The 25,363-nt window shown below is 45.9% G+C and overlaps 1 protein-coding gene across 1 annotated transcript in view; it reads left to right on the top strand.

Moving 5' to 3' along the window:
* The window catches only part of LOC311103472 (caveolae-associated protein 1-like), a gene marked incomplete at both ends in the record, with an annotated part of 35,962 nt that extends 11,767 nt beyond the window's left edge, over nucleotides 1-24,195 (top strand). Inside the window, one exon of the mRNA XM_084145039.1 lies at nucleotides 23,344-24,195. Coding sequence (XP_084001165.1) covers nucleotides 23,344-24,195 — 852 coding nt within the window. The remainder of the gene's footprint in view (nucleotides 1-23,343) is intronic.
* Nucleotides 24,196-25,363: the final 1,168 nt, after the last annotated feature.

Here is a 25,363-nt window from a genome sequence, read left to right as displayed (position 1 = left end):
GGGGGTGAATACATATGCACGCACCACTTTTCTGTTATTTATTTTTTAGAATTTTTTTAAACAAGTAATTTTTTTATTTCACTTCACCAATTTTGTCCATTATGTGAAATCTAAATAAAAATCCATTTAAATTACAGGTTGTAATGCAACAGAATAGGAAAAACGCCAAGGGGGATGAATACTTTTGCAAGGCACTGAAGCTGGGTTAAGGGAACTGAGTTTCTATCTCGAATGCGGGTTTAGTTTGGGACATGTATCAAGAGTTTGCCTTGAAATTAGATTGCTAATTCTCTTGAAAAGCCGTGTTAGTGACAGAGGTTATGCTCACATACACAGAATGTCCTTCTCTGAACCAGATAATATAGGCTACACAAATATAGATTATTTCAATCATTCATCAATGATTTTGGTCTGGATGGCTAATTAGGGGGCCTTTTCTCCACTTCTCCCAGAATTACATCCTTCATATCAGCCTTTGTTTCTGCAGGTGACCTACTGTAACTCCAGACTCTGATGGGGAGCTTGGTACCCTGGGCCTCTTGGGTGTTTGTTGAGTCCGAATTGTTTGAATGAAGGCCAGCATTGATGTTTGGCTGCCTTCTTTTGTATTCTGCAGAGAGTTGCAATGCCTTCGGGGTCCCTTATTATCCTCAAAGTTCTCTATTAGGTTATGATTGTCACTGGTCTCAGTAGCCACTTTCCCAGCTTCATTTTTAGCATTTTTTGCAACCATAAACACAGTAGTACCGGCAGTCCACATGCGATTAAACCAACGCCCTACCTATGACGACTGATTGTGACAGATAGTTGAAATCCTCAACACAGTGGAAGATGAAGACGTAATTTTAGTCCTGAAGCGGTGCCATGCTGCCTATTCATCATCATGTCTGATCTGGCTGGAAAACCCACAATAACTCTGTGTGAATATAAAACCGCTGATGCAGTGCTACACTGATATATCACGGAAAGAGTAAACTCTACGCTACCATAACTAGTTGTAGCCTACAACCATATGCTCCTCGCAAGACTAACCAAGCTGCTTTCAAAGCATTTCTTTTAATTCAGTGTGTTTTTGTACTCACTTTCTGCATTACCATCTATTTGCAGGGTTATTATTTATTTGTTTACAGTATGTACTTGGGGGTATTTATCTTCTCTTTACCTGAGCGTATAGGGTGAGTGAAGATACAGTACATATATTTTTTCATGCTCAAATATAAACTTGCGTATGCCCTGGTATGTACAGTTGAAGTCGGAAGTTTACATACACTTAGGTTGGAGTCATTAAAACTCATTTTTCAACCACTCCACAATTTTCTTGTTAACAAACTATAGTTTTGGCAAGTCGGTTAGGACATCTACTTTGTAGAAGTAATTTTTCCAACAATTGTTTTCAGACAGATTATTTCACTTATAATTCACTGTATCACAATTCCAGTGGGTCAGAAGTTTACATACACTAAGTTGACTGTGCCTTTAAACAGCTTGGAAAATTCCAGGAAATTATGTCATGGCTTTTAGAAGCTTCTGATAGGCTAGTTGACATCATTTGAGTCAATTGGAGGTGTACCTGTGGATATATTTCAAGGCCTACCTTCAAACTCAGTGCCTCTTTGCTTGACATCATGGGAAAATCCAAAGAAATCAGCCAAAACCTCAGAAAAAAAATTGTAGACCTCCTGAAGGTACCACGTTCATCTGTACAAACAACAGTACGCAAGTATAAACACCATGGGACCACGCAGCCATCATACCGCTCAGGAAGGAGACACGTTCTGTCTCCTAGAGATTAACGTACTTTGGTGCGAAAAGTGCAAATCAAGCCCAGAACAACAGCAAAGGACCTTGTGAAGATGCTGGAGGAAACAGGTAAACAAGTATATATATCCACAGTAAAACAAGTCCTATATCGACATAACCTGAAAGGCCGTTCAGCAAGGAAGAAGCCACTGCTCCAAAACCGCCATAAAAAAGCCAGACTACGGTTTGCAACTTCACATATGGACAAAGTTCGTACTTTTTGGAGAAATGTCCTCTGGTCTGATGAAACAAAAATAGAACTGTTTGGCCATAATGACCATCGTTATGATTGGAGGAAAAAGGGGGACACTTGCAAGCCGAAGAACACCATCCCAACCGTGAAGCACGGGGGTGGCAGCATCATGCTGTGGGGGTGCTTTGCTGCAGGAGGGACTGGTGCACTTCACAAAATAGATGGCATCATGAGGAAGGAAGATTATGTGGATATATTGAAGCAACATCTCAAGACATCAGTCAGGAAGTTAAAGCTTGGTTGCAAATGGGTCTTCCAAATGGACAATGACCCCAAGCATACTTCCAAAGTTGTGGCAAAATGTCTTAAGGACAACAAAGTCAAGGTATTGGAGTGGCCATCACAAAGCCCTGACCTCAATCCTATAGAAAATGTGTGGGCAGAACTGAAAAAGCGTGTGCAAGCAAGGAGGCCTACAAACCTGACTCAGTTACACGAGCTCTGTCAGGAGGAAAGGGCCAAAATTCACCCAACTTATTGTGGGAAGCTTGTGGAAGGCTACCCGAAACGTTCGACCCAAGTTAAACAATTTGAAGGCAATGCTACCAAATACTAATTAAGTGTATGTAAACTTCTGACCAACTGGGAATGTGATGAAAGAAAATAAAGCTGAAATAAATAATTCTCTCTACTATTATTCTGACCTTTCACATTCTTAAAATAAAGTGGTGATCCTAACTGACCTAAAACAGGGAATTTTTACTAGGATTAAATGTCAGGAATTGTGAAAAACTGAGTTTAAATGTATTTGGCTAAGGTGTATGTAAACTTCCGACTTCAACTGTATGCCAACATGCCTCCCTCACATGTATGGCTGTCTCTTTGTGTATTGCCCTCTCCATAGCAACAAGCGGGGGTACTTTTCCCCTGTGTCTCAGTACAGAGTATCCTAATTACAGAGTACCAGGCTGTATACCTCCCAGTCACACCACTCCAGTGTACATACATAAAGTTAAGCAGAAGGATTCCGTTATAATGAGTGATGGAAAGGGAAGGGAGAGAGTGTGAATGAGTGGCAGAGAGTTGAGTCTGAACAGCCCCTCTCTCTGTGGCAGCCTGCTACTCCATGGGCTGGTGTTTTTTTAGCCTTGCGTGCTGCAATGTCTGTCTAATGGCTTGCAGCTGGCAGCCTCTTGGCAGGGTGAGACTTTGGGTAGTTTGCAACCTGGCTGGGGGCAAGTTCTGTGAAGTCTTGTCTCCTATTCAGATCTGGGTTCAAATACACGTGCTTCTGAGTATCTGGTATTTAAAATACTTTTTCTGTGTATTTGATTATTATAGTCTGCCAAATTGTATTTGACAGCATTTTCAAATACTTATTTCCAATTATATTTCCAAATACATAAAAATATTCAACTAGTCTTTTCAAATAAAATATATCTGAATACTTACTCCAAATGCACAGTATGTGAAAGTAATTGAGATATTTGAAATAGTATTTGAACCCAGTTCTGCTCCTATTAGCTGGCATGATTACAGTACAATATATCAACCAGACGAGAAGAAAGCAGAGGAAGGACCTATTTGGAAAATCTATTTTTGCCTAATGCCTCATTTATATATTTTGTCTTTTAATCTTTAGAAATGCGTATAGAGGAGGTCAGTGTAATGCATTATAGAACATTGACATATTTTCACACTTTGTCAGCTTTTTCTGAACAGAATTAACAGTTTACTAGAAGAGAGTTAAAGGTGTGTCAGTATCTGTTGCTGGCTGTTGGAGGCCATCTTGGTCAGTTTATTCTAGAGTGTCTGCATTGGCTTGCGGTCTTATTTTCAGATCACCCTTCCGGGAATGTCCACTGTGGCACTAGGTTACACTATTGGCATTTAGCAGGAACCCAATCAGAGACGGCCGGTCTTAATAAATTACCTCAGTAAAGCAGGGGCCCCCTGCTGTTTGACACACTGCTCCTATCGCCCTGTCCTGGATTCTGTCTGAGGCATTCTGACTTCTTTTACAATCTGTGTGCGTGCGTGCAACCTAATGTGAAGTGAAAAGTATTACAACATTTTTGCTTTCTCTGTTTACTGATGCCTTGTCATTTCCCCAAATTCATGCTTAATTAAGTTCCAACAAAGCCATGGACGGAGCTGAAGATTCCTGTCACATTTAGTTCCTCATCCTCTCCATCACCAGCTTTGCCATTCAAAACAACTAACTAATACTTACTGTTGAACTGTGACTGCGTGTCACGACTTCCGCCGAGGCTGCCTCCCCTCCTTGTTCAGGCAGGTTTCGGCGTTCGGCGTCACCGGCTTACTAGCTACTGCCGATCCATTTATCATCACTCCATTTGTCTTGTCTTCAATCACACACACCTGCTCCTTATTCCCTCATTAGTCATTGTATAAGTGTTCCCTCTGCTTCCTTGTCTGTGTGGGTGATTGTTATTTGTGGAGGTTAGTGAAGCTCGGTGGAGCTCGTGTATTTTGTGTCGACGGGAGATTTCCCATGTGTGCCTTGTATTTTCCAGTGCGCCTGTTTTGTGCCCTGGAGTGTGTTTGACGCATTTCTGCGTAAACCTGTATTTTTGAGGATTAAAGCCTGTGTTTCTGTGATTTACCCTCCTGCGCCTGACTCTTTCCACACCACCTCATCACAGAATCACCCACCCGCTATGGAGTCAGCGGGAGAAGAGCGCATGCCTGGAGTCGTGGCAAGGGTCCAGGAGCATTCCACGATGCTGGCCAGCTTGGGGATTAGCGATGGATCGGGTTCTTCAGGTAGTCCAACGCCTGGAGAGGAGAGAACCCGATTTGTCGAGACCAGCTTGCCAACCAGATCCAGCCACCTACACCCCAGCACCCAGAGGGATCCAGATATCCCGACCACGGGCATTTGATGGGACGGCGGCGCTGTGCCAGGGATTCCTCCTCCAATTGGAGCTTTACTTCATCAGCATCAGGCCGGAACCATCAGAGCGGGAGAAGGTGTCCGTCCTCGTTTCCTGCTTCTGTGGGCAAGCCCTGGAGTGGGCCAACGCGGTGTGGAACGAAGGAGGAGCCACGTTGGAGGACTACAGGGAGTTCGCTCGCCTCTTTCGGGCGGTCTTCGATCACCCGCCCAAGGGTTGAGAGGCGGGTGAGCGACTGGTCCACCTGAGGCAGGGGACGAGGACGCGCAGGACTTCGCCTTGGAGTTTCGGACGCTGGCAACGGGGTCCGGGTGGAACGAGCGGGCCCTGATCGACCAATTCCGGTGCCATCTGTGGGAAGACGTCCGACGCAAAGGGCTGGCCCGACTGTTGGAAAATGACCTTTATGCCAAGGCAGAGAAGTGCATGTTTTTCCAGCAGTCCGTCTCCTTCCTCTGATACCGCATTACCACCTCAGGTGTGGAGATGGAGGGAGATCGCATTTCAGCCGTGCATAATTGGCCGACTCCAACCACGGTTAAGGAGGGGCAGCGCTTCCTTGGCTTTGCCAACTACTATCAGAGGTTTATCCGGGGCTTTGGCAAAGTGGCAGCTCCCATTACATCCCTGTTGAAGGGTGGGCCATCCCGGCTCCGCTGGTCTGCTGAGGCTGACCTGGCCTTCAGGAGACTGCAGGGTCTGTTCACCTCAGCTCCGGTACTGGCCCACCCCGATCCATTACTACCGTTCGTAGTGGAGGTGGATGCATCGGGCACGCCACCCAAGCTCCGCCCCTGTGCCTTCTTCTCTAAGAAGCTCAGCCCGGCGGAGCAGAACTACGACGTTGGTGATCGGGAGCTGTTGGCTGTTGTCCGAGCCATGACCGTGTGGAGGCATTGGCTCGAACGGGCGAAACACCCTTTCCTCGTCTGGACGAACCACCGTAACCTGGAGTACATCCAGGCAGCGAGGAGGCTGAATCCTCGCCAGGCCAGGTGGGCCCTATTCTTCACCCGGTTTGAGTTTACACTGTCATACATTCTGGGTACGAAGAACGTGAAGGCAGATGCACTGTCCCGGCTGTATGACACAGAGGAGAGGCCTAGAGACAACAACCCCATACTCCCGGCCTCCTGCATTGTGGCGCCGGTAGTATGGGCGATGGACGCGGATATAGAGCAGGCATTACGCACAGATCCATCTCCAACTCAGTGTCCAGCTGGGCTGTCGTACGTGCCTGGTCTTATCCGTGTTCGTCTGATATTCTGGGCACACACGTCAACCTCCTCTGGTCACCCAGGTATCGGCCGTACAGTGCGCTGCTTGATCGGAAAGTACTGGTGGCCTACCTTGGCTAAGGACGTGAGGGTGTACGTCCCCTCCTGCTCAGTGTGCGCCCAGAGTAAGGCACCTAGGCATCTCCCAGCGGGTAAGCTACAACCATTACCAGTTCCACAACGACCATGGTCTCATCTTAGTATTGATTTTCTGACTGATCTTCCCCTCTCCCAAGGTAACACCACCATCCTGGTCGCTTCTCCAAGTCCTGCCGCCTCCATCCTCTGCCCGGTCTCCCCACGGCCCTGCAGACTGCGGAGGCCCTTTTTACACACGTCTTCTGGCACTACAGGGTACCAGAGGATATAGTGTCTGACCGAGGTCCCCAGTTCACGTCCAAGGTCTGGAAGGCGTTCATGGAACGTCTGGGGGTCTCGGTCAGCCTGACATCTGGGTTCCACCCCGAGAGTAATGGGCAGGTGGAACGGGTAATTCAGGACGTGGGTAGGTTCCTGCAGTCCTACTGCCAGGACCGGCCGGGGGAGTGGTCGGTGTTCTTGCCATGGGCAGAATATGCCCAGAACTCTCTCCGCCACTCCTCCACTAACCTAACGCCTTTCCAGTGTGTTCTAGGTTACCAAACGGTAACTGGTTGGTAACCTACTGTCACGACTTCCGCCGAGGCTGCCTCCCCTCCTTGTTCAGGCAGGTTTCAGCGTTCGGCGTCACCGGCTTACTAGCTACTGCAGATCCATTTATCATCACTCCATTTGTCTTGTCTTCAATCACACACACCTGGTCCTTATTCCCTCATTAGTCATTGTATAAGTGTTCCCTCTGCTTCCTTGTCTGTGTGGGTGATTGTTATTTGTTGAGGTTAGTGAAGCTCGGTGGAGCTCGTGTATTTTGTATCGACGGGAGATTTCCTGTGTGCCTTGTATTTTCCAGTGCGCCTGTTTTGTGCTCTGGAGTGTGTTTGACGCATTTCTGCGTAAACCTGTATTTTTGCGGATTAAAGCCTGTGTTTCTGTGATTTACCCTCCTGCGCCTGACTCCTTCCACACCACCTCATCACACTGTGTTAACTTGGACTCCCATATTACTCTATGAACTTTGACCCCTATGTTACTGAACGTACTTTCTGAGTTACTACTTTCAGAATGGTGACTGGCTGAATGCGACTGCTGTTACTGTCTGAACTGTCAACTGTGACTCCACTCCACACCACTGTAACTGTCTGAACTGTGACTCCACCAGTAGTCAGTCTTATGAACTGTGACTTCCATGTTGCCGTAGTCCTACACTGTTCAGTCCCAGCTCTATTTATTGCCAGCGACTGCATGGTGTTGGGTTAAATGACGTCGGAGGAGCACGGCCAGAGAGTGACAGCATGGCGAATCAACACTGGCTCTGAGTCAGGTTTCACCCCTTTCCACTGTCTCTGTGGCAAACGCTCGTTTGTGTCCGTGTGTCCGTGTGTCTGTGTGTCTGTCTGTGTGTGTGTGTGTGTGTGTGTGTGTGTGTGACATAGGTCAAGCAGGAAATGTCTGAAGGGGTCTGGTGCATAGAAATAGAATCCATGGATTATATTTCTATGATCTGGTGTACATGGGCTAGCTAATGGTTTCTGTGTGCACTGGAGTATGTGTGTCTATAAGAGGAAGGGAAGGCGTATGTTGGTCCACTTTCAAATACTTGTTTCGATGTATCACATGTGGTATTTGCTAGGACCGCCTACTCTCTCGGAAGTGCCTACCAAAAGCATCTGTTGGAGACAGACAGGTACAGTGGTGAATGAGGTGAGACCCTCATTTACATAAAAGGAGCCACTCTCTGGTTATTCTCGCTTCTCTTCCTCATGAAAAGTGTCACTACTATAGCTCTCCTCATATCGACTGGATACCTGTTTGCCTGCTTAATCTGCTCACAAGCTAACTGTGAATGATATCGCTGCCGAGCGTAGGTCTTCAGACGCTGTAGAGAGGTTGAGTACTAACCAGATATATATATATATATTTTGTCTCAATTCCAACTCAGTCTCTGTTGGTAGCTAGTGTCACTGCTGGCTATTGAGACTCGATTAGCTCACGCTGTAAGGCTAACTTGGCTAGCTTGCTGAGAGGCGAGCTAACCTCACTAGCATACCCTACCTGCAACATGGTAGCATTGCTAGCTCCCTTCTCTAGTCTAGTTAACCTACGTTCACCTGTTGTGTTAACTAGACCGACCCTCTCAGCCTTCACGTTACTGTCAGTCGCGTGAGCACTCTTTCTGAAGGCTAACTCGGTCACTCGGCTTCCTTCAGCCAGCACTAAGCTAGCCACGGCACACCTTCACCAAAAGGTAGCTGCAAGCTAGCTAACGCCCCATTTGCCTCGCGGCTATAGCGTTATACGGTGCTCAATATTGCTAAATGTTAGCCACAGGGCTTCTAACTAGCTAGCCTACGCCGTCTACATGTTGTTCTCACAACAGGCGTTGCTCGGTCCACCTAGCAAGCCTTGTCCCTCGCAATGGCCACTGCTATCCCGTCCCATGACAAGCTTAGCTCAGCACTCTAACCTCCACATTCTTGTGCTTGCGGCTCCATGATAGCGGGGAAAGATTCCCACCCTCTATGCATCAATTGCTTGGTTAGGAAACATGCCCAGGAGGCTGTGAGCACTGCAGAGTGTTTAAGAGAGCAGGTCTGAAATGTGCTTCTATCTCGATAGCCCCTCTTGCCTTCGAGCCAACAGCGATAGCTGAGGCTCAGCTCTCCGCAACTAAGCTCAGTTGGGGCGAGGTCATGGTGGATATCATCGACTCCCTCCCCTCACTGTCTGACGGCGTAGTGTTAGGGGAAGGCGAGTTAGGGAACGATGAGGATGACGATGGGATTAATCTCACTGAGATCCTCGAGATTACGACCACGTTCTCCCGCCCTCTCAGGCCAGCAGTCCTGACGGCCCAAGAGCAGTGGAGTTTGGGCTCCTTCATGTCTGCAAGCGAGCTGCGGCCAGACTCGACATCGAGTGGCCTTCTTCTGTAGGGGCTCAGGGCCCATCAAGGGACCTATATGACAGGAAGAGACTCCAGTCCCATACAGCTCCAATAAAGGAACTGCTCCCCACAGTACCAGCTTGCCTCAGGGAAGCTAAAGGCTTTTGGGAAAAACCCCTCACTAGCAGGATTCTTGCTAAGGGTACCCCAAGCCTGGACATACACCATATAGAGGAATCAGGTTTTGGCAACTCTCCCACGGTGGAGCCGTAACTGGCTCACCACCCCAGCCCCATTTGCTGTGTTATTAACGACACCAGCGCCTCACTCCTTGGGAAGGCGGAGCGCTTTACTGCCTCCGTTTTTCAGAAAACAAACAAGGTCTCAGCACAAGCAATTAGAACTCTCAACGTGACCTCTTTATTGTTGACATATCAGGCTTAGTTACTGGTGGAGGTGACGAAGAAACTGGACTTGGAGACCCTAGACCCAGATGCTTGGGAGGAGATCTGTATGATTACAGACCTTAGCATCCGTGCCTCCTGTAGTGCCATGCAAGGATGTGGTCGTACCATGAGCCTAGTGGTGGTAGGAGAAATTACACTTTGGCTGAGCTTATCCAGCATAACAGACAAAGAAAAAATGAACCTCCTGGATTCCCGAGTGACACCCATGCTTTCCCTCCTCATCTTCGAACCCCTCAATGACCAATTATTTTCCGGTCGGCAGTTACAATCCTGCTTACGACTAGTCCTGGCAGCTATCGTCATGCAGGGCTTACAACAAACCAATTATCCATCCTCACTTGGAGAGAGAGGCAACCCTAGTCTCACCACATTTGCCACTCTACCTGTCGGTCTCCAACAGACGCTTTTGATAGGTACTTCCGAGAGAGTAGGCGGTCCTAGCGAACCCCACGTGATACATCTCACTTCCATCATCAGAGAACCGGGGTTACGCATGTGACCTTACGTTTTCAACTGCTGATAGTGTCAAGTGTCAAGTCAAGTGGGGGTTACAGTACGAGTTAGTTACTGTAAGTGAAACATTATCAGAGGATTAGTTGAGTATGTTTGCATAGGTGTGTGCACTCGATCTACTGTGAGTGTGTCTTCCATTTGTGCATGTTCCGTGTTCCATGTTCCGTTTGTGCATGTTTTGTGTTTGTGTGTGTGAGTTTGTGCTGGCGTCAACCACAGCTTTTTTTCTCTCATCTGAGTGCACTCTGAGAATAGCCACATCTTTTCATATTGCTAGCATCAGGGAAACTCTTTGACAGTGATGCTTTATAATTAAACCTGGATCGACGGGAAAACACACAATCCCCTAGCAACAGCAGGGTGTGACCATACGACTAGACACCGGTACCCAAAGACATACTCAAAGACATATCTCACATTTGTTATAGAACAGGAAATCATAATCAATCACATAAATGGCCTCTCCCATGTAGTGCCTAACCTATGCTATAACCTATTTAGGTTTTCCCAATGGAGAAAAACACATGCCACTCAAACACTCTGTCCTTGTAAGAGAGTGTGAGGATGAGAGTGTGAGGAGGAGTGTGTGAGGAGGAGAGTGTGAGGAGGAGCGTATGAGGAGGAGAGTGTGAGGAGGAGAGTGAGGAGGAGAGTGTGAGGAGGAGAGTGTGAGGAGGAGAGTGAGGAGGAGAGTGTGAGGAGGAGCGTGTGAGGAGGAGAGTGAGGATGAGAGTGTGAGGAGGAGTGTGTGAGGAGGAGCGTGTGAGGAGGAGAGTATGAGGAGGAGCGTGTGAGGAGGGAGAGTGTGAGGAGGAGAGTGTGAGGAGGAGCGTGTGAGGAGGAGCGAGTGAGGAGGAGAGTGTGAGGAGGAAAGTGTGAGGAGGAGCGTGTGAGGAGGAGAGTGAGGAGAGTGTGAGGAGGAGCGTGTGAGGAGGAGCGAGTGAGGAGGAGAGTGTGAGGAGGAAAGTGTGAGGGAGGAAGATTCTGAATATGTGAATAAGTAAATAAGTGGTGTCTCCTTTGCTCAGATTACACTTTTGGGTGATCCTGATACTGAGATGTCTCTCTCTCTCTCGCTCTCTCTCTCTCTCTCTCTCTCCCTCTCTCTCTCTCTCTCTCTCTCTCTCTCTCTCTCTCTCTCTGAGGGTACCAGAGTCCCAGCAGCACCTGACAGTGTTGTGGCAGCCTAGGGCAAAGCTACATCTCAAAGCTACATCTCCCCCCCCCCCCCCCCCCCCCCCTCCTCCTCCCTCACTCATCTCCACCTCCAGGGATGCTTCAGAGGTGTCTGTGGACCAAGGCCTCCCGCCCATCTGATCATTGCTGTGAGGGTGTGGCATGGACTGTCGGTCCACTCATTCATCTGTTATTGGAGACTCAAGATCTGAGTATTTCTGTGAGGATCTGTGTGTCTATAATGGACAAGTCTCTTCAGCATCCCTGTAATTTGTGTCATGAGTGTCCCCAGTCAGCCTCTCTGCTCTGGCATGGAGTCAAGGGACAGTGATAGTACTGTCTCCGACTCTATCACAGGGGACATCCGACTTCTCAGTTACAGCTTGTCTCCGCCAGCCTCTGTCCCCAATCCCAGTTAAACCTGGCAGCACTTCAGAACCAATTACCTCAAGCTTGTGACCCCACTATGGTCTAGTTGGGGACTAACCTGTCCTCCCAGACTCACTGTGATCACTGTGGGGGAACCGGGGAGGGGTGTGATGATAGCGTACAGTAGGGTGGAGAGTGAGTGAGGAATGGAAAGGTAGACAGCAGCACCAAGTTAGCACTCTGATTCATCCCCTTGGAATCTCCCACCTTCCCTCACTCACTCTCCGTCTCTCACTCCCCTCTGGGTCAACCTCTCCTGTCATCCATACTCCTATGCTCACCCCTCCCTCTCCTCCCCGCTCTCATTCTCCTCTCCTTCCCCACCCTCCGGTTCCTACAGCTTGTGGAGAGATGTCTGGCAGGCTCTACATTTCACTGTTGCATGTCAGCTCTTCTGTAGAACACTGGCCGAGAGATTCAATACTAGGGTGCATGTGTGTTTGTGTGTGTGAAATGTCAGTTCACTGCCCCTCTCCCTCACAGTTCACATTTCTGAATGAGACACTGACATGGTGTTCTATGTTGAGTGCAAATTTAGAAGTTGCATTATATCAGTTTTGGTAAGCTGTTCATGTACAGTTTATTTGAAGTGTATCCCTTCATGACCTTTCACCTTAATTCCAATTACTTTATTGTTATTCTCGTTCTAAGATGTCCGCCTGAGAATTCAGAGGATCCTAAAAGTTGTATGGACAGAACGGAAGGAAGACCACAGCCATAACAAGCCAGGAAAAAGGGGAAGCCCTCGCCTCGCTTTGACAAGATGATCCTACATTCTTGTTGGTTTGCGTCAAATAAAATGTTCCTCTTTTACATTTTACATTTTAGTCAATTAGCAGACGCTCTTATCCAGAGCGACTTACAGTTAGTGAGTGCATACATTTTTCATACTTTTTTCATACTGTGTGGGTTTTCCTTGAACATCCTGAGTCCACTCCAAACCACAGGCTCTCTCTGTTGGCTCTCCCTCCCATCATCACCATCTTTATCATGGCCCAGGAACAGACTGGAACAGCCTGGAGCCAGCTAGCTACATGGACTGTATCTATTGGCACAGTGTAGCAGTCTGTGGTCCTGTACTGATTATCTCCCTCTTCTCTGTTCTGGCTTCAGGAGGAGTTCAGCCAAGAGCACTGAGCCGTCATTAATTTTGTTTTTGTTTCCTTTTTATTCTTGGGAAAGAAAGAAAAAGTGCTGTGATAGGTGCGCTTGGATAGGTTTCACATCACAGTATCATGCCCTGGCTCGAAAGGATTCTCTCTGACTTTGATCTAACTTGTGTAAAAGGATTGTGTATAATTTTAACAATGTGGTTCCATTATAGACAACAGGGGTGTAGGCCTTCCCTTGTTATGGTTCTTCGTGCTTTGTCCTGTAGCTTTATGTTTCAAGATCACAGAATAGTTATTTTCAGGTTAAGCAGATGGGATTTTTTATTCTCTTGTCACAGTATTCATAGAGTTTTTGTCCTAAAGAATGCAATGTATGCCTGATTTCAAATCAACCCTTGGCCTCTAACACAAGACACGGATATAGAAACAGATATACCAGACATGACTGGATAGGTTTAATCATTTAGCTCCACCTAATAACTCAGAGAGCTTGGTGGAGTTTCAGCCATATTTCTTCCCTAGTTCTGTCAGATCTAGGAGGGCTGTGCCGTGGTCTGGTCTGGTGGTAGCGCCGCGTGCCACTAAAACCAGACTACATATGCCCCCCAGCGGCAGAGGTTCTATCCACCTCTCTTCTGTCTTTCTTTACACCTCCCTCTACCGTAAAAGTCCCCAACTAGATTCAGCCTCAAGCAGATTTTCTTCTGAGTGGATGGTCGGGGGGACGGAATATTATTATAATAATTTGTACACTGCAAATTGACAGAATGAAGCCCAAACAGATGGACCGCCTGTTGAAGACCCCTGCTCTACCCTATCACACCCAGTCCCAATCACCCTCAACAAATACTAAAGGGTCATGAAATGCTATTCTCCTTCAAATCATTTCTTTACAAAGATCAATGGGTTCATGAAGGTTGATAGATCTGTCTCATAGCTCGTATCTGGGTATCATGGCTGTGTGAAGGCTTGATAAGAGAATGGCTGATAGAAACTGTTACTCTTGCGTAGGTGCTTTTCTGTCACTGCCAGTAGGATATGAACAGCAGAAAGAGGACTCCTGCTATTCCTGAGGCTGAAGGCCAGTGGCCCTCACACACTGCCAACCTGGACACTCAGTATATTAACCTGAAACCACTGTAGTGTGTGTCTCTTTGTCCATGTCTGTTTATATATCACCAGTAGACTTTGCAGCTGGAGCACCTGCAACATTATTAATAATGTGCATGGTTCACGCTGGGCTCATTTTGATGCTGTTGGGGGAGAGGTGAGGTCCTGCTGGGAAACAGCATCACTTGTTGTTGTGTCGTCTGACTCACTGACCCACAAGACTGTTGTTTCCTGCTACCCATTAGCTAATTCAGCTCTCATCCTGCCAATGAGTGCATGCGTGTGTACTTTTGTGTGTTTGTGTGGGTCAAAGTCTTTACTCTTGCACTTGAGGACCAAATTAAGGGGACCAAAGCTGCACTTATTAAGATATACAAACATTAACTACTCGTATGACCCAGTCATCTGCACTGGGCTCAATCACCCACTGCCCTCTTGGCTTACAGACCTCACTGCCACAACAGAATACATGATTTGCCAGGCAAGCTAAAGATCAGGGCACCTGTCCATCCGCCACTCAATGTTCAAGGTTGGTCAACAGATATTTTGTTCCAATTCCAGTCCACAGAATTGTGGGAGCTGGAGCAACCACTGAAAACATGTTGCTTACTGTAAGGTGTAGACTACGCTCTAACCCTCACTTCAGAAGGCCACTGCCAAGATAGTAATAACTCAGCCACATTTTTCAGAAACCGTGTAAAATAAAATCTGCGCTGGTGCTTTGATTATAAATACTCCTGGAGCGATGTGGAATGGAATGGCGGTGGGTCCTGTTTCATAGAGTGAGACTGGATTTAGCCACCGGCAGCAGCACAGAATGATTGTGTCAGTGTGTGTTTCTGTGTGTGGCTGTTTAGATGTCAACGTCTAAACACAGTGTATAACATGAGAATATCTATCCATATTTTTGTATTCAGAGTGTGTGTCCTGCAGTTCCAGGTGCAGCTGTATTAGCTGGTGACATGTCCCCATACTGATGCCTGCTGCTCGGACTGTGTGTTCCTGGCACTGGCCTGTGAGTTATAACCTGTCACTGAGATCTAGGCAGGGCACTGGGTGGGTTATGGCCACTCATAACCCAGATTATTAACCTAACAGACTGCGTATGGAGGCGTTAGACTGATCAAGTTGTTAAAATGGTTTCTTATCAAGGAGTGGGTGAAGGGTTAGACCCTGGCTTTAGTTGCTATTACTCTTCCCACATTTCACCCTTTTTAAGACACATCACTGCTTAGAACTACTTAACACCTCTCTCTTTGAGAGGGAAGACATTTAAGTGCAGGTAATATAACTAGTGCCTCCCACCCAGGTATGCTGATGTCAACAATAAGATATGAACTTCAGATGTAGAGATTCTGACAACTCAGGCATATCTTATAATAGGATATTAATCAGTTATCTCAGGTGGCAAAAACTTCCACCAGAAGAGGATGAGGGGAAGGAGGACACGTTGGATTGTGTTGGTCCTAATAAACTCCAGGGATAGTCTGATAGAGCGGCTTGCGTCAACCAAAACAGAGGCTGCTGCACACCTGACGAGCAGACAAAGACCGAGAACAAAAGCTCTTCCTCTAATGTCAAACTTTTTCCATGAAAACATCCCCCTCCCTCCCCCAAGGATGTGCCCTTTAGATAAAGCAGAATCAGTTACACAATGGATACAGTTAGAACCAAAGCCAGACTGACATGACATAGGATTGATGGCTTGATGTGTATCTTATGTTATTAGGCAGGAATGATGGCTCATTAATCATTACTACAGCCAGATGCAATCTGATACAGACTTTACGTCTAAACTGTCAACCTGTTATTAATGTTCGAAGTTGGGATCAGATCTTAGTACAAACATTACAGAATCACTACGTTTTACAGTTAGATGTGCCAGTTATACAGAAAAACATGTGGAAAAGCAAAGGTTCCATGATGGCTGGTGATGCCATGTTGACAGTTGAGTGGTGGTAACCAAGCGATTCCAGTGGTTGTAGTCATGGAGAGAGGTGGAGGGGATTGGCTGAGCCCTGGAAAGGGATATCCCAACCAGACTCCTGTGTGGTGAGGTCACACATTGCTCTGACAGAAACCCCAAGGAACTCCCTTCCTGTGTCAAACAGAATGTACCATTACACCACCATTGTGTCCAAATAGAATATAGGGAACTCTCTCAACCTGCCTGTCTGGAATTCAGTTTGTAAAGGGAGTGGTGTAGAGTTTATTTCCACTGCTTCATTTCATGTGAAGCCATCACAGTTGGGCTATGTTACATTCTGTGCCATAGTGGGATGGTGAGATCAAAGAGGAGCAGAAAGTGCTGTGGGTCATTACACTGAATTCCCTTTGTACTCTGCTGCGTCATGATGGTGGTCATGAGGATTCCACAGGTTGCCCGAGGTAGATGGAAAGAGAACCCGATCTCTGTGCCTTGACTGTGTCTAATTGAACTGAAAGAGTGAGCTGGGATGCATAGACTATGCCCCGCCCCACCCCCTTCTGTAATAGCTTCTTGTAAATAAAGATTCTCATTATAGTAGTGTGTTAAATGTGTTGAGCCCCAAAATACTATACCTATAGAAAGAGGCTTATTCAATGGAAATGTACAGTAGCCTGTAGTACATCAGCTGCTAACCCCATGTTTATAACTACCAGACCCCTCCACCCCTGCTCCTGTCCCAGAAGGGGGGCAGATGGGTCATTGTGAAAACTGAAGGCACAGCTGCATACTGCAGACTGGGGCTAGACAGGATCAGACAGCTGCCAGGGTGACTCACCAGACATGCCTCTCATCTCTGCCCCAGGAGGAATGGTGGGAGGTCAGGGGCTGTCTGTCTCTGATTAAGACGGGAGTAGAGGTACCTTATACAGATGTAGGATCTTAATTTGATCACTATTTTGTTACTCTTTTCCTGCACAGCATTAAATGCAAACTTGTAGTGTATTCAAGGTTTAAAAAGGCTTCTAAAGTTTGCAATTTACACTTTAAAATGTCAGACTTGATTTGCCCTAACGAAAAATGTAAATTCATTATAATCCATATAATAATTCACATTTACTGTTGCTGCAGGATTATTTTCCTGCTGTAGCGAACTGGCTCAAATTAAAATCCTACATCTGTAGGTAGATGCCCATTGCCTAGTAAAACCCAAGTAGCACTTCTTACCTCACTAGGGTTCATCTCTTCTTCTCCTGTTCTTGTGAAATATCTGATGCATGTGGGAGGGTACCAGAGTAAAGGGTTGGCACCAATCCTAATGTCATCCAAACATGTCCTAATCTACATTCCCCAAACGTTTGTTGTGAAAACCTTCAGTTCCATCCAAAAGGGCATAGACAGGAATTTAGTAAAACAATTTGGTCTGTGACATTCATTATCTACAACAATTATCAAATCCACATGACATTGTTGATAGGTCATGAAAGACAGACAGACATTAATATTAGGTTTATTTAATTGATGTTATAAAATGCTGATGTCATACGACTGTGATAACTGATATCTAAGGAGAGAGAGTGAGAGTGTTGCAGAAAAGGGGCCCTGTGCTGGCTAGGAGAAGAAAGAGACTCCATAGTGGCCTTCTAGCCAGAGCTGTTGTGGTTTGGACAACTGTTTGTTCTGTCGTCGTCCATGGCAACTAGTGTGTGGTTAAGAATGGTCCCCAGTGCCTATGAGTCTGAGGCAGAACACTCACCCTCAGAGAAAAATAACCAAACTAGAAAGCCTTTGAAGGTTTTAATAGTAAAATGCTGCATTCAGATGCCAAAACAGGATAGGCCTCATGCAGATCGATAAATGTTAAGAGGCCTGTTTACCACTGTACCTTCTACTTTTCTTCTCATACCTCTCTCTCTCTCTCTCTCTCTCTCTCGCTCTAACACATACACACACTTTCTCTCTCATTCACTCTCTCTCGCTCTCGCTCTCTCTCACATATACACACTCTCTCTCTGTTATTTCATTCTCATTCAGTAGAATTAATGACTTGTTTACTGTGTTCTCTGGGCCTCAAGCTGGTTTGTGTATTTTCAGAATACCTCCTAGGGAGTGGTTCCCTCAGAGAGACGACTCATAAGCTCTAGACTGATGTCGGCTTGTCTGGACTCAGCACCCTGCATAGAATACACAGTCATAGCCAACACACACTGTACACAAACACACACAGATTTGCATATAGAGATTTACAGACACTCTTGTTCCACATGCACACAAGCATGCGTGTGCCGCACACACGCACGCACACACACACACACGCACACACACACACACACACACACACACACACACACACACACACACACACACACACACACACACACACACACACACACACACGGTGTAACCAGTGCTAAATCTCCTCCATCTGCCAGCTTTTCCATGAGCTATGACTCAGGCGCCCCCAGGCCACTCTCCCTTTCCAGCAAAGAAACAGACATTAACAAACAGAGCTCCCTCTTTCTTTCTGTAAGGACTCACACACACTCAACCAACCACATTCTCCACAGGCACTCCTTCAAGCATAGTAGCATACACACATGTAGACCAGACTTTTCCATGGCTGGAATGGGAGGAGAAAGGAGGGTAACACAGGGACACTAATGGAGTTTCCATCTCCGTCCTCACTCTCTCCCTCTGTACGTTCCCTCTCTCTCTCATTGTCCAAGACTTCATTAATCACACACAGGGAAAGCTACTGATGGCTGCGAAGACATGCATTTCCTTTCGTACATGATTTTAATCAGGCTGCGTCGGGGCACCACCCAGACACAGGAGATGGCGATGCCCTCTATGATGTAACGTCCTACGTTTGTAAGACTTCAGCCTTGCCCAGAATGCCCGGCTGAGCAGTTTTTATATTGGCTGAAGCCTCTTCCTGTTCCAGACTTCACAGCTCCTGATTGTTATTCTGCAGTGAGGCTCTGAGTGAAGGTTCTGAGAGTCAACAGGTTCAGACTCTGGAAGAACCAAATGCAGCAGGGCTGGTCGGGGGAAAGAGCTTTTTCATGGGGCCTAGTCTAGATATAGTGGCTGGCTAGCATCAGAGAGCTCTGCCCTCTCAATCTGTTCTCTCAGTTCTATGTGGCATTGTTCCGAGGTGGTCGAGGCACCCATCATCTTATTACATCACCCCAATGGAATCAGTGGTAGGCCAGGCCGACATGCTGCTTAGGGGTCATGTAATGTACTGTTTAGCTGTAGCAAGACTGATTGTATTAGTATGATGATGACAGTTATGTTCTGGATCTAATCTGTCCCATAGAACTCAGTACAGTAGCGTGGAAGTACAGTAGTTCCTCCGATGGTGTCGCTGGGGGGTCATCATCCTCCATAGTCATTTATCAGGCTAAGCTTCACACCCCACCAGGGGCGATATTCTGCAGTGGTGGTTGCCGTGGTGACATGGTCCTGTGTTTATCTGTTGCCCTGTTTGAGGACTGGGAGGAGAGACTAGGAGGGGAGGGGGCAGAATGTTACAGTGGCTAGTAGCCAGGGAATGATGGATGGAATCCAGAGAGAGGGAAAGGCAAGCCCAAAATAAACACACACACAGCGGGCCGAGTAGGACACAACACCAGATAAGGAAGCAATGGTCATTTTATGATAGGTTCCACTGGCACCATTGTGAACGTCAGACCAGCACAAGGATTAATAAGGGGAAGGGTGTGGAATTGGTTGATGCTGATGCTGATGTAAAAATACAGTATATGAAACGTCTGAACAGACAATCAGCCTGGCAGTGATGAGGTATAATGTACAGTATGTCAGAATAAACCAAAGTACGGAATTCAAAATCACATATTATTTGGCTCAGGACATATTTTGCAGGCTTGAACATCACATTATCCTGTTTAACAGTGTACACTGCTCCAGTCAACTACACTCACATCCCCCCCGGTACAAGAGCAATGAAAGCCATCATGAAAAGCCTTGGTTTTGCATTAGCTGTGATCCCGAGCCTCTTGTTTGATTTATGATGAAACAAATAGAAAGTGTCAGGAGTATGTAAATTGATGATAATAAGGGAAGAAAGGAAGGAAAGTGCCACTAATTGAGGAGGAGGAGGAGGAGGAGGGCTAGATGCTCTGGGAGTACACCAACACAGGAAGGAATAAATGATAAAAAATGATTTCATATGAGGTAACAGCAGGGAGGAGAGGAGGTAGGAGAGGAAAATTAGTACAGCTTTAATGAGATGTGAAGATTAAGAAACATTACAAACCTGCTCCCATGTGTCACAATGATGCAAAACTCCATCTTTAACCTTACTACTGGGATGGGTTGCCATGGCCTTGTTAAATCATTGTTTTTACATCGGCAGTTCCTGATGGATCACTCTGCTGTTTATTGGAATTGGTTGAATAAAGCGATACAGATCTGTTCCATCGCAGTGCCTCAAATTATGCCCAACTCTGTCCACAGCCCAAACCCATCTAACGGACGGATTATTTCCCTCAAGAATCGATAAGCAGTGTGATTACGTAAAACATTTCAAAGTAGACAGGGAAAGGGGAAAGACAGTGGAGATTAGTTTTATTTTTAGGCAGAGGAGGAGAAAGGGAGAATTTCTCCAGAGAAAAAGCTATCCAAACACACAAACCAAACATACCTCACACACACCTCATAAAACCACATTAGAGATGAGCACACCAACCCTCAGTGTCATAACAGAGCTCACAGACCCAGTTGTGATTGTTTCACTCCCTGCTTACAAGCCGACCTATCCCCATTCCCCACCATGCTCTCAGTGAGAGATCACACACACACAGCAGGGGAGAGGGGAAGGTGACTCAGCGCAGACACTCAGGTCTGGGCCAGTTTTCCAACATTAAATATGGACAGTGTGTACAGAGAGATAGATTGTAGAGAGAGAGAGAGAGAGAGAGAGAGAGAGAGAGAGAGAGAGAGAGAGCATAAAAAGGAAAAAAGCAAGAGACACTTGAAGAGATATGTGATACTATATAATTTTTCAGAATGAGTGAAAGTCAAATCAAATACAGTTATATAAGTCACATGGTAACACGAGGAATAGTAACACAAGGAATAAAATAAAATACACAAGAATGGAGCTATATAGAGGGAGTACCAGTACCAGATCAATGAGGTAATTGAGGTAGATATGTACATGAAGGCAGGGTAAAGTGACTAGGCATCAGGATGGATAATAATAAGAGTGAAATAAAGAACAGAGTAGCAGCAGCAGCATATTGAGTGTAAAAGGGTGTGTGAGTGTGTGGGGGGGGGGGGGGGGGGGTGTCAGTGTAGTGTGTGCGTGCATGCATGAGTGTATATATAGTCTTGTGAGTGTGCGTAGAGTCAGTGCAAATAGGGTTATGTGTGATGTGAGCAGTGCTATGACGGGGCAGGGCGGGGCAGTGACAACAAAGACATAGCTATCTCTATGGGATGCAGGGTCAGAGGGGTATGCTAGGATTAGCATTAGGAAGGATAACATTCTCTACATATTCCTGGTCTCCCTCAGTGGATATCCAATAATACAACAACATTTCTCCAACGTTGTGAAAACATCATCACTGGAGCGATGAGTGAGTGGCAGCTGTCAGAGAAGCATAGGTGTCAATTGATGTTTTGGACAGATGGGTTGTGTGAGTATTTGTGAATCTCAGTGTGAAGTACTGGTTTTATGAGCAGCCAATGCCACATTTTGTGGTCCTCTGTAGCTCAGCTGGTAGAGCATGGCGCTTGTAACGCCAAGGTAGTGGGTTCGAACCCCGGGACCACCCATACACAAAAAGATGTATGCACGCATGACTGTAAGTCGCTTTGGATAAAAGCGTCTGCTAAATGGCATATTATATTATTATTATATGTAGCATCCTCGTGCAGGCTGCTATAACGTTCATGTCCCCTAGATGGAGTGCAAGACTATATGAACCAGTCCATTGGAAATGTTGAGAACATGTGCAGTTATTTTTGGTTGTGCTAGAAACTAGTGACAGGGTCTTCTTATGATGCTGTAGCACAGACTTTCCATGTGTACCCTAGAATGAATGACTATGGTACTTTAAATAAAGTCTGCCTGAAACCTCTGTTTATATGTGAACCAGCAGACTGTGAGTGATGTAACATTTAAGAGTGAGAGACTTTAGTCAGATTGAAACTCACATTTGTCAGCAGTGGGGTGTTGGATAATACGTTTAATGGTAGAGTCAAATGCCTAGTTATGTATTTCCCTACCGGTTGTGTGATAACCACATCAAAGGGTTAGGTTATGTAATATGCTTACTGAGATTAGCTGTAAAGAGGGAGGCCTACCAGTGACATTGACATGTGAAAGGCTGTAGGTATCCATCCTTACACTCACTAAGACCGCCTATTAGAGAGAGAGAGAGAGAGAGAGAGAGAGAGAGAGAGAGAGAGAGAGAGAGAGAGAGAGAGAGAGAGAGAGAGAGAGAGAGAGAGAGAGAGAGAGAGAGAGAGAGAGAGAGAGAGAGAGAGAGAGAGAGAGAGAGAGAGAGAGAGAGAGAGAGAATGTATGAGCTACATCAGGAGAAAATGTATCACAGTTATCACAATGATTCAGCGAGGTAGGAGTGGGCAGTAAAGTAGTTTACCAATAGCAGGAAATGTTTTTGTGTCTAGTTGGCTCAGTATGCTAGTTTCATTATGAGACACCATACAAACCTATATGACATACTCTTTAAGTCTTTCACAAGCTGTTTGTGATTACACTTATTCTGTTTACTGAACACTTACCAAGTAGTTTGGCTGAACAGTACTTCATTGTCTGTGCTGATTTAGGAGTCTAGGTCAGTTTTTATTGTAAGACCACTAGATGGGGCTGGCCACCAGTAGCAGTCATGTTTCATATATTTTTTTATGCGACTGATAAATGTAAAGTTACGTGTCTGAGGCAAGCCATGAAGATGAATCATTTATCATACACATAAATGTCAAATTTCATTTCCATCTCGGAGCCCACATTCATATGAATTGATATTAATTCATTTTCTCTGCATCGGGCTTTTACACGAAACTTCAATATAACCACTATAATCATGCAGTCAATTTGAAAATGTGTGTATATATTGGACAAATCACATTCTGTGAACACATTGAATGAACACATTAGAATAGGAACATCTTATCTCACTCACAGAGTACTGAGATGTAATGAGGTAGATTTAATACGGTCTTTTTAAACTTATGCTTGAAAACGAATAAAATATAAATGATAAAACTGAATAAAAAAGATGTAATACTGTCCGAGTCTATCTATCAGTTGGCTGCAAAACAGGATCTGCTGCTGTTTCTATTACCCTAACTGGAGCCTTAAACATAAACTTTCATACTTATTTTGTATGTTTACTCTTCCTGTTGTCTAACCTCATCCACTCTCTCCTTTGTGTCTTCACAGGACGAGAATAAGGCCGCTAAAGCCTCGCTAAAGTCGTCCAAGGCGGCAGAGAATGTAGCTGAGGGCTGCTCTATGGAAGGGGGGCTGGAGCAGATCCCTGAGGAGGGGGGTGAGGTGGCGTACACTGGCCTCAACTCAGACGAGGAGGTGGAGATCGAGGAGATCATCGAAGAGTCCCGGGCGGAGAAAATCAAACGCACCAGCAAGGCACGCGTGGACAACATCAAGAAGGCCTTCTCCAAAGAACAGAGGGAGAAGAGAGTGCAGAAGACGAAGGAAAACCTGGAAAAGACCAAGCAGAAGACCAAGGATAACCTGGAGAAGACCCGGCAGAAGACCCACGACAAGCTGGAGAAGACCAAGCATAGCCTGGAGAAGAAGATGGGCAAGCTGGGCAACAAGATGACCCCCAACATGGAGCGGAAGGAGAAGTTGAAGGGCTCCAAGGAGATGTTGAAGAAGTCACTGACTCCCGACCACACCGTCTACGCCCGTTCCAAGACAACCGTGTACCGCGTGCCTCCTTTCACCTTCCACGTGAAGAAGTTCCGGGACGGAGAGGTGGAAGTGGTGCACACAGAGGGCACAGAGATGGTGGAGGTGGCCGAGAATGAGGCCCTGCAGGCAGGAGAGGGAGACGTGGAGGTGGAGGAGCTGGTGAGAGTAGTAGACACCCCAGAGATGGCTGCTGTCCTGGAGTTGGATGATGAGGAGGGGGAGCTGGTGAGAGTAGACACCCCAGAGATGGCAGCTTTCCTGGAGGTGGCTGAGGACCAGGTGGCAGAGCATCTGATCAGGCTGGAGAGTAAGCTCCCTGTGGTGAAGACAAACATGAAGACAACCAGCAAATAACTCTGTCTACAGGGCCCAGCAGGAATGAAAAAATGAAACAATAGAGGGATGAGGAGACAAAGGAGAAGAGAGAGGAGGAGAGTAAGGAAGAGGAGAGAGAGAGAGATACTAAATGTTTATGACAGTGACACACCATGCACGATAAGGGCTGTCTGGACAATGTTCACAATCTACTCATCTTATAAAAATAATAATATAATATGCCATTTAGCAGACACTTTTATCCAATGTGACTTACAGTCATGCGTGCATACATACAGTAATGCGTGCATACATACAGTCATGCGTGCATACATACAGTCATGCGTGTCTACATACATCTTGTTTGATTTCATTTTTTTCTTACCCAACAGGGATGACTTTCAATGTAGTATTTGCTGTTCTAGACAAAAAAGTTTTAAAACCAGCCCTGAATTTTTTTCTTACTCACATATTTTCTTGGCTTTTAATTGGTGATTGACTCTGTTACCAATTACCACAATGAGTATCCTAGTTGGTCTAGTCTGGGATATTGCTTGTTGATATCATTTTGTTAATTTTTTTGTTTTTGAAATAGAATGACCACAATGCTAAGGGAATAAATAGTCTTTGCTATTGTGATTTGATGTACAATAATTGCTACGTAGGATATACAGTACATAGCAGCGTATATGGAAATAGGACCCACTGGGCACAGATGTCACTTCAACGTCTATTCCACGTTGGTTCAAAGTCATTTCGTTGAAAAGACGTGGAAACAATGTTGATTCAACCAGTGTGTGCCTAGTGGGGGTGATGTTTATAGATTTTTTGATTTGATGGTCGGTGGTCATGTGATGTGCATGTCAGAGAAATTAAGTTTTGACAAATGAAGAGTAAGAGCACATACTGTAAACACCTAAAGATGGTTTCAACATGGATGGGGAGAGACACAGGGGACTGTCTTTTCCTTGACTGAAGAGTTTACAGATCGGTTAAACAAATGCTCACAGCCATTTTGAGCAGCCAGCTTTCTACTGTAAGTGTGGGCATGCAAGCTCTGTCAACATGTCAAGGTTTTTAAAGGATGAGATATAGATAGATAAGTTAATGATTCACTTTTCTTAAAGGAGCACTATGTAGCTTTTATTTCTGATGAACAGTGTGGCCCTAATGGTTGATTGTTTTCATTTTGGAGGACTGAGAGGGA

Source organism: Coregonus lavaretus (assembly GCF_964263955.1).
Source record: "Coregonus lavaretus genome assembly, chromosome: 28".
Classification (NCBI taxonomy): Eukaryota; Metazoa; Chordata; class Actinopteri; order Salmoniformes; family Salmonidae; genus Coregonus; species Coregonus lavaretus.
Note: the sequence above shows the minus strand (reverse complement) of the source record. Positions and strands in the feature narration are given on the sequence as shown.